The sequence below is a fragment of the Gallus gallus genome, chromosome 8, assembly GCF_016699485.2.
Source record: "Gallus gallus isolate bGalGal1 chromosome 8, bGalGal1.mat.broiler.GRCg7b, whole genome shotgun sequence".
NCBI lineage: Eukaryota > Metazoa > Chordata > Aves > Galliformes > Phasianidae > Gallus > Gallus gallus.
Window position 1 is genome coordinate 8,458,396 of NC_052539.1, and position 18,678 is coordinate 8,477,073.

Sequence of the window (18,678 nt, forward strand, 5' to 3'; positions counted from 1 at the left end):
AAATGCATCCTGGATCTCAGTCTTAATTATTAAAACATTCTTTGTTATCCTCACCTCGTGATGATCAGTCTGGGTAAGTACATCAGAGTCTAAGCAGGCTGTGCTGAAAATTCCTGTGGTTTACTTTGTGGAGTCCAGGGCTATGAGGACTTGCTCCCTTTTGGAGAGAGAATTCTACTAGAGGAGTCAGTAAGCAGAACAAACCAGAAACAAAGTCAGACTGTATTTACTTTGAAAATGTGTTCTGAATTTTTATTCTGTGTTGCAGCTGAAAACGCTGCTTCATTTCACATCCATTTTATCTGTGTTGGGTTGGTGTTTCTCTTGTACTTCCTTTCCATCCCATCCCTCCAGAGATGCTGTCAACCTGACACGTTGGGCGCATCCTGCCCTTGATTTACGAACGAGTTAATAGTTCAACCCACTGTAGTTGGTAACTTGTTTCTTTGTATGATTTCTGCTTCAACTGGGCCTATCCATGTTGCTTCTACAGCACTTCTGTGCCACATCAGTTTTCTCTAAAGCACTGAGATTTGTTTCATACATCATTTCACCTGTCCTGATCATCAGAACTTTCTGTTCCGTAGGGATCCTCAGGTAAAATCAGTTTCTGAACAACTGTTTTCATTCAGTAATGTAAGTAACAGCTGTCTAACCAGATGGTTGGAAAAGTAAGGAGAGCTCAACAGACCTGGGAAAAATCATGAAGAAAAAAGAGAAATGGGTGAGAAAGAGAGAAAATACAGAAAAAGCAGAAACTGCTATTTTAATTAAGTTGTAAGGGAGAAAGAGAATTAGTAAATGGCAGAGGGGGGGGAAAATGACCTCTCTGATCATGGAAAGAATACAGGTGAGAAGAAGAAATACCCGTGCAATGCTCAACTGTGAACAGTACATTATCAGTGTACGTTCATTTATTTACATTCCTTACTTTAAATACAGCAAAATAATCATTTGAATATAGAAAAAAATTTGTCCCCATATAAAAAGCTATAAAACTTACTGAATTCACTTGTAATCTTGCACATTATCTATCCACAGATTTTAGCCTGAAGATGAAGTAAATATTCCATTTAAAATTGCTTGTTTATAGTCAGTGTTATCTTTCCTTCTGTCTGTTCAAGATAAAACAACAATAGGAATAGATTTTTAGAAGTGAGAAATGGTAGCTTTTTAATACCTAAATCCCATTTAAAATTAAGAGGTGGCTACTTCTTATGTGTGTTTGAAACTCTCCACTTGAACTGAAAGAAAGAATGAAGGATAGAAAAGAAGGAAAGAAGGAAAGATCGAAGGAAGGAGAAAAAGGAAAGGAAGAAAGGGAAAGAGAGAAAGAAAGGAAGAATTAAAGAAAGAGGGGAAGAAAAACACAAAATCATTTTTCTAGGGTTTACTGCTCTCTTCCAAATTATTCAGTTTACAGTATTACAATGCCTTTTAAATCAGGAGAAACAAGAGAAGTTTGTGTCTACATAGTTAAAAGGTCAAAAATCCTTTACACTACAATTACAAGTGAATAAAGGTAACAGTTTGCTATGACTTGTCTATGCATACATGTACATATAAGGTTAATTCAAAACTGGGTGAAATGAAAGCATGCATTATATGAAAGATTTCTTACTGTTTTTCTTATATAATGACTCTGGTCTACAGCATGGGTTTGCTGGTAATGATTATGAATGAGAGAGATTAGATAACCAAACACAATTCGTGTTCAGGATTGGTCATTGTTACATGCAGATTTGCAGATTTGATTTCTTTTATTATTTCTTCTGGCATCATTTAACAACTCAAACCTCATTTTAGAGAACATAAAGCATTGTGTTAGTTATCTTACGATAAATTTTGCTGGCTTTTTCATGTCTCCACTTATCCTCCAGAAATACGTACTTGATCACTATTACCTCAGTGAGTTTCATATAATTTTGTAATATTGAGGTATGCTCTAAGTTTTCTCAAGGAAATGACAAGAGCTACTTTAAACTGTTTACTCTGAGCCATCTGCTTATTCCTTATCATATCTTCTGGCTTTAGACTTAGCTACTACCTTTTCAAGATAAGCAGCTGTTTCCTTATTGAAAATCTATCCTAAAGCTGTTCAACATTTATTAACAGATTTCATTAGTTTCTCAAGGCCTTTGGCTGAATTAATGTGTTAACAAAGTTCCTTGAGAACATTATTCCAAGAATCTGTGTTCTTACACCCTATCATCTAACACTTGACCACAAAAAATATCACCTCTAATGGAATCGGAGTTTCTTTTATCCTCTATCTGCATGAAACCAGCTTTTCACAAGAACTGGTAGACTAAAAGGACATCTAGATAATCTCTGCTTGACCTCTTATCAGATATCAGCTTCAGTAAGGTCCCAGAACATCAAGCCCAGTTACATTAGTCAGATTGAAGTGCTGCAATCCTCATTGATATGCCTGAAGTCCCATTGCCCACCTCCCAGTCCCTTTTCAGTGTTGAAATTTCTCTTATTACTTTGTCACTTGTCCTGTATCTCCACCTGTTTTACTCTTTGTATTAGGAGCATGTACATGTCTAACTTCCTCTTCTACTCCACTTTCTTGGTAAACTTTATCTTTCCCATTCAGGAAGAAGGTTTGACCCAAGCACTCAAATCCTAATTAGTTTCACATGATAAAAAGTGTCAAAAGATTCCTTCAGAATTCTTTAGAATTAGAGAATTAGAAATTCTCAACTTCTTAAAGTATGTAGGATAGAATAAGACTTTAAACACTTGTGATTACACAGATGGTGATGATTCTATCAGTGAACATGTTCCCTTGTACACTGCTGCTTTTGGAAGTTTTGGGGACCCTTTCAGCAAGGCTCAGCAATATAAAAAAGCAAATTCTAACACACAATTCTGTCAACCTCTAACTAGCAACTAAGCATCTTATAGAAATTATGACCCACTGCTCTAAATTGCATGGAAGCATGAATACCCATGCACAGGCTCTGGATTCTGATAGCAAGGACATGATTATGCATTGTCTGTACCAAAATCCTGGTGTGGCTGGATGCTGAGTACCTTTGGAAATCTAGCCACTTCACTCAAACAACTTAAATTACGGCTGTTTTATTTTAAGGTGATCTGCCAAAAGAAATATGTAGTAGTAAAACTGCATGTCGTTCTATTTGAAGTAAAAAAAGCAACAAAAACACATTAATAAGGACTTGGATGATGGGAGTTGCTCAAGCCATAGAAGATGGCAAAAGTTTATTTTGATAATTTTTTTTTTAAATCAGTAGCATTTATGAGAATTCCTGAAAAAAAAACTGAAGTAAAATCTTCATTCCAAGCATTTATTTTTATAAATAAAGCATTTATACAAAATGACAACTTTCTCCCTAGTTGTCATATATTTCCCAAGTGCTGACCACTTGATTTTTTTTTTCCCTCAAAGGCAAGAAAATCTTTTTCAGAATAATTCCTTGAAAGACGTTGGATAAGGAGATGTGCAACAAATATTTTGAAGCATATTTCCAAAGTAATATGCTTTGAAGTTGAAAATTTATTCTTTCAAGCATTCAGAACAAACACAAAATACTGTGGAAGAAAATAGCATGCCTAGAACACATTGGTCAGAGTCTTATTGTCATAGTTGGACTTTAAGCGGATTCAGGGAAGTACTGAAATATGTGCTTAATTTAATCAGTTGTAGTGCACTAACTTCATAGATTTAAATTATGTACTTAAATGTTAGGCATCAGTTTAAACAGATCAGAAATAGAGCCATCTAGGGCCTTGAAAAACTTGGCCCACTGAACACACAAATTCTTTATGTTACAAGCCATGCATCTTCACAGACATAATTAAGCATCAAAAGTTATATTGTAAATATTTTGGAATGTGACCTTCTACAACTTTAAAAAACAGGCTTCTCAAAACAGATTCTCAAAATATAGAATTTTCTCAATCACTCTTCTGACTAATTCCTCTGCCTTATAGATAAGTTAAAAGATATATCTCATTACCACAGAAAGTAAAAGTGGTATAATCGCAGTCAAGAATAATTGATGTTAATTTTTGAACTAATATATGCTGAACATATTTTTTTCATTATTTGTAACTTCTCCACCGTTGCTTTGATTTCAGAGTACTCACTGAATGGAATTTATTTTGCATGCTGTTCTTCTTAAGTCCTGGATTCACTGGATTTGGACTTCATACCCAATGTATATCATAATTCCAAAATAACTTATTCCAAAAGACTTATGAATGTCTTGCTATTGAGCATTAGTTAACCTTTACATGTACTGATTTAAAACAATCTGAAAAATAAATCCACATTTTTCACCTATAAATTAAATGTAAATCCTTAGTTAATGTATAGCACTACCTTCAAAGTCATTTTTTTTATTTGCATCAGCAAAGATTACTTTTGAGACTTTACACTCCTGTTTCTCAGTTTTATTACAGTTTTCCTTTTATTTGAATTAATAACATTCCCCACATCCCTTGTATAAAAGAATTGGATTTAAATAGTTGAAAAAAAAATACATTCTAATAGAGGAGGTGATAAGCTTATTACTGAATTAAAAGTCAGTAACACTGCAGAAGTAGTTGTTCAAACGTCTCATTCTTTTTGGGAGGAGCATTTTCATCTTATGTAATTACTTTTATATGAAATCTACACAAAATAATCATCTGCACCATGTTCTGCCATGAATTACCCATTTTAAAACTGTCATTAATTTTTAATCTCCACTTTCAAAATTGCAAAATATTAAATAAATGCAAAATATCATAGCAACCACCATAATTTGATGCAATACGTTCAGAACTGTCTTTCTTCTCCTTCATATCATTTTTTTTTCCATATGAAATATAAACATACTGTAAATGTTAAGTTTGAAAAAGGAAAGGCTCTTTCCTTTTTTTTTGCCCACAGATCTGCAAATCTAATTTTATAAAACTCATCACCACAGAACCAATAAATGGTATTTGAGAAAGTGGAGAGTTAGTCTCACTCTGATCTTAACCTAGGCTTTAGTTAATTGAAACTCTACGCAAACTTGATCAACATTTTTACTGTATACTACTAAAAGAGAGAATTTGAATTTGTTCATTCATTCACTACCTTTCAATTCATGCACTGCATTTGAGATTGATGGTAGTCTTGCTCTATAGGCATCTGAGTCAGTAGAGTTAAGACTTTTTAAGAGTTTGACTGGCCATTTGTGGCTGTGCTACACCTCCTTACAAAATTGCACTGTGCGCTGACTCCAGGTTTTGAAATTGTTCTACTGCTTCTTGGGAAGAACAGAAGATGGAGTGAAGGTGATTTTCAACAGTGAACCTGTGAGGAATTGTAAAATACTGTCATATGGTAAAATCAAGACCAAATTTACAGTTAGCATTTGTGTGGAAGTGCAGATGCTCAGAGGAGAAGTCAATTCACATTCAAGTATCCTTAAGAATTTTCCACTGATTAGCAGCATTATTTTTATTTTGTGATTGCTAACAAAGTCCGGGACTATGTATGGAAATCACACAGTAAATACATACATAACAAATAATCATTACTGATCTCAAAATGTACACAGATACCTTACTGATTCTCAAGGAAGAGAATTTCAGAGTCATTATTCTTGGACAGAGATACTCTTAGATGTCATACACCTGCTGAGTTTTTTACATTCAGTTATTTTGAATAACAACATGAAAAATAGCTGAAGTAGCCAGAGCCATCAAAATTTGTTAATGTGCTAAAAAAATATATCTATATATACTGGAATAAAACATACTGTTTAAACAGTCTGAAATAAACAGCCAGATAAACAAAATATGAAGTTAAATCTGAACATGTAGTGTTGAAGATGAAAATCTTAGACATCTGGCTGACAGAATGCGTTATGATGAGAGCCAATGACAAATCCAGATCTTCACAAAAAAATGTAAGTCCCAGTATAAAACAAGGTAAATCTTGAGAAAGTAAGCTTGCATTTTGTTTTCTTTCCTTTTTTGTTTTTCATAAAATGTTCTCAGCTGAAATTGTGAAATCATCTTAATTTTGAACTATACTAACATCTCCCAGTAGTGCATTAAGGAATGCAACCAGTTTCAGTAATGTTCACTCTTTATTTTCTCTTCATTGACAAGCACTTTAACGTTGATTGTAGTGTGTCAGATTCTTTCTGATGGATGACTCTAGAAAGTCTGAATTTAGACTGATGTTTAGCAGTCTCCTTATTTAATCAGAATTCTGATATAATTTTGTTTGCCATCCCAATAAGCCACTGTTTTTTTGCCATTCTTGTGTCACAAGTTCGTACTAAAACTATTTTAGAAAAATGGGCATTCTGGGACTCCTTTTTATTGCTTTTTGCTATCTTCAAATCAAAGTAATCTAGCTGACAAATAAAAAAAGTAATTTTTCTCAGCTGCCAAGCCTGCAGTTTTTACTACATTGTGTATAGTTCAGCCTGGTTTCTGGCTATCTCTCATATTACCAGTTGTAATGGCAGCCCTAAGATCCAAACAAAACCCACAGTAACTCATGTGGAAACTACCATGATGATGCTTTAAGTTTGTTGCAGACTACATATTAATCACTGTGCATTCACCATGGTGGGAAATTCATCATGGTTTACCATAATTGTTCTTTCAATTAAAAAAAAATAATTATAAAAGAGAGAGAGAATCTGTGTTCTAAGATAAACATTTTAAAACAAAATTGAGGTGCAAAGCATGTCTTTTACACCTGTTCCAATTTACTAAAATTAAGCACAAAGGAAGAAGATAAATTTGAGTTTTATTTAGGTATGTCATGTCAACCATAGAGGTTGCTATATTTACATTCTGATCAGAAGAAACTTCTTGCTATTATAATAGAAGATAACTTCCAAGACTAGCTTTCAGGCTCTCTGTTGAGATTCCAGTTCATAAAGAATGTTTTGAGCTGTGTAGGTTTGATTTTACATTACAGACAGACAGCAAATTTAGAATCTTTCACTGCTATTTGAAGACAATTTGCATTCAAAGTTCTATCTTACTGCGGTCTGGTGATACATTACTGCATTTCCAGTTTCTGTATTTTAGCTAATATGCATGTAGAATAAATTACAAAAATTAAAACTGAAAATAAAACTAAATGCTGAATGATTTCTTCTGTTTATAAAAGCATCAGATTTAATCTTACTCACTCAGAAACCTCATTTTTATTGATTCAGAAAAGCAGAGGTATCTATCGAGTGGACCTTGTAATTTCGTTTTACAAGGCACATATGAGGTGTAATTGCACAGATCATGCGAGTAGCATAGTCTGCCTCTCTGTTGACAAGAATAGACCAGCAGTGATACAAAGTGAGTCTCAGTGAAATCTTAATTGAAAGATTCCTTGTGAAATGTCTGAAAAATCTCACTGGCAGGTGAAGGTGTTTTTTAATCACTGAGAATAAAGACTTCAATCAATATGGTTCAAGCTATTTACCCCAGAGCAGTAGAGCAGTGTTGGTTTTTTTTTAAATGGTGTTCATAGCTTCGGGCTCAAGGCCAAGAAAATTTAGCCTCCTGAGTTCTTAACATAATTATTGTTTTCTCTATTATCTTGCAAAGGTGTTAATTTGCTTCCCAGTAATTAACTTCCCAAAGTGATTGTCAGGAAGTTTAATCGATAGTATGAACAGATATACCAAGCTGTCGTTCCTTCTGTGACCAATACTCGTCACCTCACCCCTGTGGAGGTGTCACTGTTTTAATAAAATGAACAGATGTGATGTGCAGAATTTCTTCAGAGAGCTAGTATCTAAATTGTTCCTCTTTGATTCCAAACATGAAGGTGCAGCCAATCAAATCCTGTCAATATAATAGCCTCAGGACCAAACCTAAGAGCATTATATGCCTCCTGCTAAAGCAACACCTGACAAATCAATTTATTAAAGATTCACACCATGTTGAATTCTCAGACACTTTAAACACTGTGACGATACTATAATAAAAGGAGGAGCAGAAAGCTTGATCTAATATAATTCTACTTATGTCCATTATGTACTGGACATAATGTAGTTCTCTTCAGAGCTGGTGACAGAGTCATTCCTGGTGGAATTCCAATCTGCCTTGGCAGCTTTGGACTTTCTTTATTAAGAAGGATGTAACTCAATAGTCTCACTTTTCTTCCAGAGCAATGTTGTCTGTTCTGACTCACGGATTCTTAAATCTTCTCTTGTAAAAGCTTGACACTGGTTATTTACTTCAGTGTGTTTTACAAGAATATTTTCTGTTTAATTTATTTCTTTTCTTGAACTATCCTTCTGTGACATATTTAGTGTTTATTTGCTTTATTCAGTTTTTTAACTGTAGGAGTTATCAATAAGACCAACAACAATAAAATTAGCTTTTGAGGTGGCAGAGATTACACCTAAATCTCAATGTGAGAATTATATCCTGTGCATTACATGCATTTACAGTGCTACAGAATGATAACAATAGTAGCACTAGATAGAAAGTGTAATGCCCATGCTTCAGAAATATTTGTATAACAGAACAAATATTGAAATGATCAAGAAGTTCATATAAATTCCAAAATAATCCATGATTCAAAATGGATAAATTCCTTGAGAATCATTATCAAAATGTCTTGAACGTTTGCAATTAATTCCAAAGAATGCTAAGCTGAAGGACAGTGATATGAAAATTTTGAAAGGAGTAAAGATTCAGACTCACCCCTGAAAGAATAAATTACAGGGTGAAGAATATGACCTTGTTGGGATTTACAGCGACAGCTATTGGAGTCTGGTTTGTTCATTTCTGAAAAGTGAAGTTGCTGTTAAGGTTTTGTTTAGATTGAGAATAAGAAACAAGTCACATCTTGTTATAAGAAATCGGCATCGTTTCTGTTTATTCTGTTCATGCTGCCATGTTTAACTCCACTGGATTTTCCTTTTTATTTATGCACCAAGAAGAGACTGTGAAAGGAATACTTGGGTTTTCCTTGTTCCTAAGAAATTATATACTAACAAAGGATCAGAGGATCTCTGTTCAGCAATCCCACCTTCAGCTGCATTTATATTTTGCCCAGTTCTTTCCTCCTTGAAAAGTCTACAGCTTAGAGGAACTATCCTTGCAGCAATCTTCATGTAAAAACAAATAAAGCCAACAAAGAGAAAAAGGGAAAAAGAAAGGGAAAGGGAAAGGGGAAAAGAAAGGAAGAAGGAAGAAGGAAAAGGAAAAACTTAGCTCACTACAAGAATCGTAGAAATATGCTTTCCTCGGTGCTTGCAAAGCAGTTTGATTGTACTTGTTCAAACTGCCTCTCCAGTATTAAATGCTGAGCTCCTGTTCTTCATATACAGTCTCTATTTACAGAAAACATACGTATCTTTTCTTCTCTTTGTCCTTCAGAAAGTTCAAAAGAGAGTTCATTTACTTTAGAGAAGTAGAGAAGTGCTTTAATTATGGGTAGTGTTATATGAATTATCCTAGATGGAAATAAATATATATATGTAAGAAAGCAAAAAAAAAAAAAAAAAAAAAAGTAATGTTCACTTTTATTATATTTTCTATAAAGAAATAACATGATTGTAAGCTGCAATCTTATGTTTCCTTCAATTCTGTTATTTTCAAAGATAGATTTCTTGAAACACACCTGTTTATTTTAGTACTTTGTGTTCTTCAGTCTTATGAATCATGGTGGTCTATTTTAAAAGGCATACATCATTTATAAATGTCTTTAATAATACCTACACAATGTTGAGGTAGCATTTCATTGAACAGCAACCACATCCATCAGTTTGAACTGTAGACCCTATTGCTTTTTATTCCCTCAGACTACCAGCTTTGTGGTTTGAGGTTTCAATTTACAGCTGACACTGGTATTTGACTTGCTGTAATTTTTTATGCCCTGGTTACAATTAAAAGCATTATTATGAGAAAGTAATGATATTACCATGGTCGTATTATTAGAGTCTATTTTTTTTTTCCGCATATATTCCTGTTTTATAAAAAAATGTGGTAAGCTGTTGAGACTTAAGAGACTGTTCCTGTCAGATACATCTTGCTTCTCACACTAATTGCAGTTATAACTATGGACTCCAAGCAGGATGTAGTTGCCTGAACTACAAGAAAATTTAAGATTATTATTTGTATTACATGGCAACAATTAAATTTGCAGCCTACTGAGCAAAGTATTGCCCTATAAAGATATAAAAAGAGACAGGCTCTTCTCTACAGAACTGGCAGTATAAACAGGAAAGACAGTTGAGATGTAGCGGAGATAAAGAGTTATCTACAGAATGTTACAGAATATTGAGCAGAAATTGCTAAAGCTCATTTGCCTCAGCTTAGATTGTTATCTCTTGTTACTCATTCATGTGAGCACCAACAATACTGCCACAGAAGACCTGGAGATATCAGGAAGGCCTACATGGCTGTGGAGAGTGCGGATAGGCCCAAGCCATGTCTTCCTCATCCTTCTGAGTTTTCACAGAAACGTATAATGCAGGGTTACAGTAAAATAATAATAATAAAAATAAGGGGGAAGCATAATCCACCAGTATGTCTACTCAAGAGCAATCAGCACATGAAGTAAATAACATAAATTGGAACTATGCATGAGGTCACAGAGATAAAACACTGTTAGAATAGCAGAGATAGGGAGGGACGGCTTCCCTCACTGTAGGGTTGTGAATCCACTGATCCTATTGTTATGGTTTAAGAAGATAAATGCCTTCCAAAGTAGCAGTGGTTTGTGAAGATTCGTGGTCTTTTACAAGTAACTATCATCATAAATCAAAGCTACATAGACCATGAATTCACTTGAGCAAATTTGTATGAATCACTCTCATTTGAACTAGTGTGTAAGACTAGATGTACCATCACATGCATTTGTAAAGGACCAGTAAATTTTGGACAATTTGCGATAAACCAATTACCATGTTTTGTAAGTTGAAAAGTGTTAACAGGTTTTGGTTATGTAGCATTATACAGTTGAAGACTGTGATGGCAGAATTTTAATACCTTTAGAACAAGTTAAGTTCTATAGAAAAAGATATATATATAAATGACAACTGCACAGATTTTACAGACAAGGCTTAAGTGTTGGAAATGCTGTCAATCAAGCTAATGAACACACAACATTTTATTCACTATAAAGATTGTCAAAGACTTTTTTATTATTATTCTTGGATAAATAAGGAAGAAAATGTATCATTAAAGCGTCATTTAGAGAAATGATAAAAGCCCATTTCAATTGCTACCTAGTGGTAAATTTTGACATAATGATATGATATACAAAGTGGTTTTCTCCTACAGACAGGCTTTTCCTGTGCTTTGATAAATGGAAATAATGCTACAGTCCAAATTCTTATCCATAAGCTCATCTCAAATAGTACATCAGTCAATAAAGAACGCTTAAACTGGCCAGGCAAAACAGTTTTTCATGTATCTTCAGACTGCTTTTGTTCAATAATATATTTCTTTTTGCACATTTGAATGCTTATTTAGAAGAAAAAAAAAAGAAAATTTAAGATTGGATTAGACAAAAAAATCCACAATTAAACAAGACTATATATTTCCTGAAACTTTATGTTGTAATTTGACTGGAAAGCCACCTGGCAGCAATGGACTTGGGAATATGTGTTGAATATGTGCCATCAGTGTGCTCAAGTGGTCAAGAATGCAATAGCATCCCATCCTATATCAGAAATAGTGTGGCCAGCAGGACTAGGGAGGTGAACAACCGTCTGTACCTGGCACTGGTGAGGCCTCACCTCAAATGCTGTGCCCGGTTTTGGGCCCCTCACTACAAGACAGACATTGAAGCCCTGGAGTGTGTCCAGAGAAGGGCAACAAAGTTTTGAAGGTTCTGGAGCACAAGTCCAGTGAGGAGAGACTGAGGGAACTGGGATTATTTAAACTAGAGAAAAAGAGGCTTGGGGGAAGCCTTATTGCTCTCTGTAACTACCTGAAATGTAGCGAGGCAGGGGTCATTCTCATCTCCCAACAGTAGGACAAGAGGAAATGGCCTTAAGTTGCACCAGAGGAGGAACACAGAAAGGCATGCTGCACAAGGGGCATTTCTGAACCAGGGAGATGCCAGGGTAGTGAGGTCCACCAGCAGCTCACCAGAAGTTGGAATGAGCTGTAGTTTTGCACGCTCCTGCACCCTCCTATGAGTGTTATTCTCATAGCAGAAGCCAAGATTGTTCCCAGACTTTACACAGAGTGTGCCTTGGGCTGTGAGGAGAAAATTGCTGTGTTTCTAATCCCATATAGACTAGAGAGAATCACTTTTATATTGATAGGGTAAACAGTAGCTCTTACTTAAAAGAAAAATTTAGGAACAATAATTGGATTTGTTCCATTTATGCAACAGAAGAAAGGGAGAAGAAAGTGTTTTGATATTATGTGACATGTTATGCAAGCATTACATTGCACTGTTTGCAAGCATGTTGCAAGCATTACATTGCAATGTTTGCTTTTGCTACCATTATTAACCCAGTGTTCTGGATTCCCCAGCTGGGATAATTGCACTGACTTCCAAGATGCTTCCAAAGATACTCCAAAAAGGATCTTAAGAAACACACTAGCACAGAACATTTTGATATTCTGGAAAAGTTCCAAAAAACCACTTGGCTTCCACTGAAGTAAAAACAGAAGTGTGCTGTGGTCTTGTATGAATGAATTATCTTGTATAGGTCTTGTAATTCAAAATATCAGGGATATGCAAAATATTTAGAGCAAAGGACTCAAGGGTCCTACTCTCCTTCAATAGAGAGAGCAGGCACCTTTTTTTTTTCCTTGTTACAGGGAATTGTCAGATCTTTTGATGAGACTCACTGCATTTCTCTGGTCTTCTCTGGCTCTGTCTGCAGAATACTAATCAGTGTATTCAGCATTGTGCCCTGCTCCTATGCTGAATAACACTGAGAATCCAAGTTACAAGCTAAGTAGTTCTAGGTATTTATTACAGCATAAATGTGTCTGATATGCATCTGACTCTAGCAGTAATGTTTACTTCCATTGTGATATTTTACATTTATTCTTTGCTGCTGAAATATGGTATGCCATTTCAGTCTACTCACTACTAACACATGGAAGATAAAGCTTGCAGAAAGGGAAGGTGAAACATAAACGTGACCATCGATAAATGGAAAGTTAAGTAAACTTATTTGATCAATCACTGTATAGTATATTTTTCTCATTATTTGAAGTGAGTAGTATGAAAAATTGTATTACATGTGCACTTGATATCTACCAACGAAAAAATAAATTAGAAAGTACTGAAATCTTATCATATGTTGTATCAAGTATCATGTTTTAATACTATCAATTTCTATGTCTCCGAGCACTATAGTACTAGCTGTTAATCTTCACGAATGGCTGGTATAATGTGTTGATTAGAGTGTAATAGTTTAATCATCTCTCAGTGGTAGGAGTTCATGTTGTAGTTTCACAGATCATGAAATGTGTCTGTTTAAGATATGAGCGCATTATCTTTCCTTTCCTTTTTTTCTCTCTTTCTTTCTTTCTTTTTTTTTTTTTTTTTTCAGAAGGCACTATGTAACCATGCTCATTTTATCTCTGTCTCCCTTTTACCTGCAGTGTGATGCTCATTAGCATGATCATTCCAGGCACAGGGATAGTCAAGGATGATGTTTATTACAGGAAAAAAAGGAGCACTTTCTTATTGGAAATGCATTTGCATTGCAAGTTAAAGACTGTAAACCCTCCTTATCATGTCTAAACACTGCATCTGATTAGTTGTTAGCTGTAAAGCTTGCAAAGGACAACAAATCGACAATGGTTCTTAAATTATTACACAAATATGAAAATTGAAAAGGCATATTCTGATTATGTTCTCTCCTCTGGGATGTATATAGTTTTTTGGCATTGTGAACCTGAGTTTGAGTAAATATACCAGTGTCTCTGAAGAACTGAAGAATACAGAAAAGTTAGCAATTAAAGCAGGAATTCAGGAATGCAACTTTTGGATCTGATCCCCTTTGAGTGCATTAGTACACTCCTCTGAAATCAGCAAAGCTTGGATGATTTATACAAACTAAAGGTCTGAGTTTTGCCAAAGGATGTACTCTGAAACAGTTCACTTACCCTTATTTATCTCTCTTTTTTTTTTAATTGTTATTTTTAATGCCGGTAAATAAATTTGAAAATGAACTCTTCAGAGTTGGAAGGCTTTACCAAACCAGTGGGCCTCCTTCAGACAAGCCAGACTTAATCCCTTCTCACAGTAGCTGTGCAAGCCTTGAAGGGAAAGGAAGTTCGGGATGCGCTTTGCGGGGAGATTAAGGTGTAATTTTCTCTTTGTTACTTGGGAATTGTTTTCCTAGAACTGCACCAAGAGACAAAACACTGCTCGTCTGGTATAGTAAAATTCACCAGATACTTCTACTGAATTTAATTTTTTTTCAGAAAAAAAACAAAACAAAAACAAAAACAAAAAACCAAAACAAACCAAAAAAAAAAACCCCAACCAACCAACCAAACAAACAAACCTGGGATTAGAAGCTTAGTTTTTTTGGACATGGAATAAGAACTGATAGTTTAGATAATATTAGGGAGGAGAAAAAAAAACAAAGATTAAGAGTTAGGCTCCAAATACTTCATGAAAGAAGCAACAAACCCTCATTTCCCTTAATTTTCACCTAGAGATAGCAGAGGAGCAGTGGTACTGATCTCAAGAAGAGAATAGCATAAGGCTAATACCCAAAGAGGAAGGCATGGCAAGAAAATGAATAACATGTTGCCAAAGAAATTCCAGATGAATCATTAAAACCACTTTATTAAATATTAAATAATCCTCTTTGCGCCTTCCCTTTCATTTTGTACCTTCCAGAAGGTCTTTCAATACTATTTATCTTCTGGTGAACTGTAAACCATCACAGAATATTCTATGCCAAAAAATACCTGTTTTATTTCATCCTGACCCCATGCCCCACTGGATGTGGAGGCTGGCTGGTCTAGCTCATTAAGAAAAGAAATTTCTTATTACCCTGTTAAAAAAAAAAAATATATATATATATATAGTTAAAATATTATATAATATATATACATATTGTTAAAATATATATTTCCCTATTGAAATATTCTGTTATAGAAAAAAAGGATTAAACTAAACCAAGCAGGCATACCTCTTGATTTGACTGTAGTAGAATATTCTTTCATGTTAGCAGACATTTTCCCTAATCAACCCTCTCCCAAAAGAAACCTAAACTTAGAGCAATGTTAAATATTATGAGCAACTCTAGTTTTAAGCAGGAGGCTGCTTCAGTCTGTTGGATCATTGCATTCACAATATACTACCCAAAAGGTGCAACTGGCAGGGTGAAAGAAGTAGGATAAGTGACTTCTATGCAGTAAAAAGGAGCAGGAGGGCAGACAGAATTAAAGTACTGAAATATGGAAACGAGCAAGAATAGGATATATGTATATTCCAGAGTGGTATTTATTTTCTCTTCCTCTCCCCTTCACCTCATTCCCTGATGCTCCCAATTAGAACCCTTTTAAAATGAAGTTTATTAAGATTCAAAACTTATAATTCAGCTTGTAAATTACACTGCTCATGAAAATAGACTCACTGATTAATAAGATTCTGCTAATGAGATTCAATCTATATATCCTACATGGACTAAGCTAGCAGAACAAATCAAAAAGCGAGGGATATTCACAGTGTGAATTCACAGTGAATATGTGGCTTAAGACCTCTTTCTTTTGAAAGTCCAACTTATAATGGCTCATTGTAGTCTAAAAAAGAGTAGGCCTGTGATACCATTTTTACTTGAATTTGTATCGGAATATACTCCATTTAAGATCATTTTCCATCTTTTCCACATGGGTCAAAGTATACTGATCTTTAAATGTGCTTTTACTTTCAGGCCCTAGATTTGAAGGTGAGTAGCTCTGATTCTTATTTAATCTTTATGTTCTCTAGGTTGAGAAATAATGACAGTGCTTGAGTTGCCTTTTAAGATCAGTTTAGTATTTATGGCTTTAATTACTTTTTCTATTTTTATACTAATATTATCACAAAAAATATGGTTAACTTTCTACTTTGAAAACTTCCATCCTAAAATTGCAAAAGATCATTTGAATATATTAGAATGTCAAGAATAACCAAAGAATAAGTTCATTTTTACTCTAAAAATAGCTACAAATACATAATTAAAACCTAATAAATTTTGTCTTTTTTTTTTTTTTTCAGATGAATTCAAATTATTTATGAAAAGGCTGCCCATGAATTATTTTCTGAACACATCTACTGTAATGCATTTGTGGACAATGGATTCTAATTTTCAGCGTCGCTATGAGCAACTAGAAAACAGCATGAAGCAACTATTTCTCAAGGCACAGAAAATTGTTCACAAGCTCTTTGGCCTTAGTAAGAGATGTCATAAACAGCCGCTCATCCGCATGCCAAAGCAGAGGTAAGAAAATATGCCTGTTAAAATCTGAAAAACTCACAGTGTTGTTCCGTGCTAGTATCTCCTTAATGGCATGGATGTTATAATGCATGACACACAGTATATGTACAGATTATAGTCTTTGCATTTCTTGAAGTTAAACAATGCCAACCTTCAATGTTTTTCTGTTTGTATTTTCCTAAATGTCATGGGAAAAATCATAATAAAACCTGATTTATACAACTGTATCATTAGAAGCAACTTCAAAATAGCATGAACATCCAGATTCATCCCCTTTGGTTTGCCCCTTTTTTACAGAATTGTATTTTCAGTGTAATTTGGACAATTGTAACAGTGCCAAAGAATTGTATATAGAATACTGAATATCTATTCTGAAACAAGCTTCGCTATTTTAAGAACTTTCCAGGTCATTATACAGTATATACTACATACTATTGATTTCTTGTCTCATTTGTCAGATATAAATTAGATTTGAAAGGATGCCTAAGGAAAGAAAATGTGTTTTAGTTCTGCCTAGAAATTGAGAGATCCCGAAAGCTAGCTAGTCAAATCTATATTAACATAAGTGGTTATTGTGAATTGCTGATCAAAAATGGCTTTATTGAAAGTAGTGGAAGGACAGTAGAGTAAATCTGAAATGAATGAGCTTTTAGGGAAATTATTCTTCTGAGCAATAGCATCATGGGATTGGTCCAGTGACTCCTGAATTTAGCACATTTCTTCATCAGTTTTGAAGAAATCTAGTTTAGATTCAGTGTTCCAGAACTGCCAGGGGTACTGTACTCTCCTTTCCTTTCAGCTCTGCTGAGGCTCCAATAATTTCTTTGGCTTTTGGTAACACATAGCTATTCCATCTTCTTTTTTTTTTTTTTTTTTTTTTTTTTTTTTAAGAAGGTGGTAGCCATTATGGCTCTCGTACCATCTTTTTCCACACATCATGCTCTGCTTTGAGATTTGCTAGTTGAAACAAAAATATATAATTTTCTCTTTTGGATTCATTCCTTAAAATGCAAGAAACAGAATTCACCCTCACATTATTATTTTCTTCCCCACCAAAACTGAGAATAATCAAGCCCTTCATCATAATTTATGGTGTAATCTTTGGTCAGGCATTGACTATTGAGTGTAGATGAAATGAGGTGCAAAAAGCTAACACCAGCTGAAATTGATCACAGCACATCTGTCTTGTGTTTGTTATATGAAATTTAGTTTTCGTGTTGTTGTTTGTTGTTGTTGTTGTTGTTTGTTTTGCTTACAAAAAGAAGAACATGTGAGTTCACACTTTATTTGTTGATAACAAATGTAACCAGCAATGAATACTCTTGTTCTGCAGAGAGTTGTATGAAACTTACAGGACAGTTTCATTCTGCAATGCATTTCCAACATAGAAATATCAGAACTTACTTTTAAATAAATTATATCCCATTTTGGTGACCACCTAGATTTTTTTTGCAGTCCATACAGAACATGATGATGACACAGTGATGATCAGAGATGGCTCAAGATCGGTGCTAATGATACTTATCTAGTGGAATACATTCAGTAAAAGTGAGAATTTTCCAAGGATGGATTCCATCTGATTATCTAGGAAGAAAGAGCTTTAAACTGAGAAATGTGAAAGAGAGGTCAAGCTAAACTGATTTAATTTCCAAACCTGGTTAAGAAAACAACAACAACAACAACTTTGGGCAGATAGCTGGAAGTAGAGGAATGGATAAAGAATCCAGTGATGGAAAGAGGGATAAGAAGAATGTAAACACAGATCTTGACACAATAATATTCAGGTACTTCTAGTGTTAACAGTATACTTAATCCAAACACAGTTCTGAATTTGTCAGTAATTAACTGCTAACAGGTAAGTAGCAAATGAATAGGAAAACCAAGTAATGCAATATTTAATGCAATTAAATATTGATCAGGCTATAAACCTGTTGAGATCTCTCAACTGAAAAAGGACTAGAATGAAAAAAGAAAGCAAAACAAACCATTACCATTACCATTTACTGTGTTTTAGGGAAGACAGAGGAAAAAGGAAAAAACATAGCTTCATGTGCCAATGGTGTTACAGACTCCAAGGAAACAGAAAATGAGAATTTGAACAAAATAGAATATTTTCTGAAGGATTTGTTAACAACTCATCTGGATTAGTGTTTGATCACCCTGCTAAGGGTGATTTTTATTATGGAAAGAGAGATTAGAAAGAGTTAATGGAGGTATGAATATGATTTAAAATTCTATTTTATGGGCACTTGTCTTTTCAGATACAGATTAAAGAGCCTTCTGT

At 34.4% G+C, this 18,678-nt stretch overlaps 1 protein-coding gene across 3 annotated transcripts in view; it reads left to right on the forward strand.

Annotated features, from left to right (window-relative positions):
• BRINP3 (BMP/retinoic acid inducible neural specific 3) overlaps window positions 1–18,678 on the forward strand; it is a 211,041-nt gene that overhangs the window by 151,436 nt on the left and 40,927 nt on the right. For all 3 annotated transcript variants that reach the window (XM_426633.8, XM_040705294.2, XM_004943288.5), the window contains exon 7: window positions 16,175–16,397. In XM_426633.8, the coding sequence (XP_426633.2) occupies window positions 16,175–16,397 (223 nt within the window). The remainder of the gene's footprint in view (window positions 1–16,174; window positions 16,398–18,678) is intronic.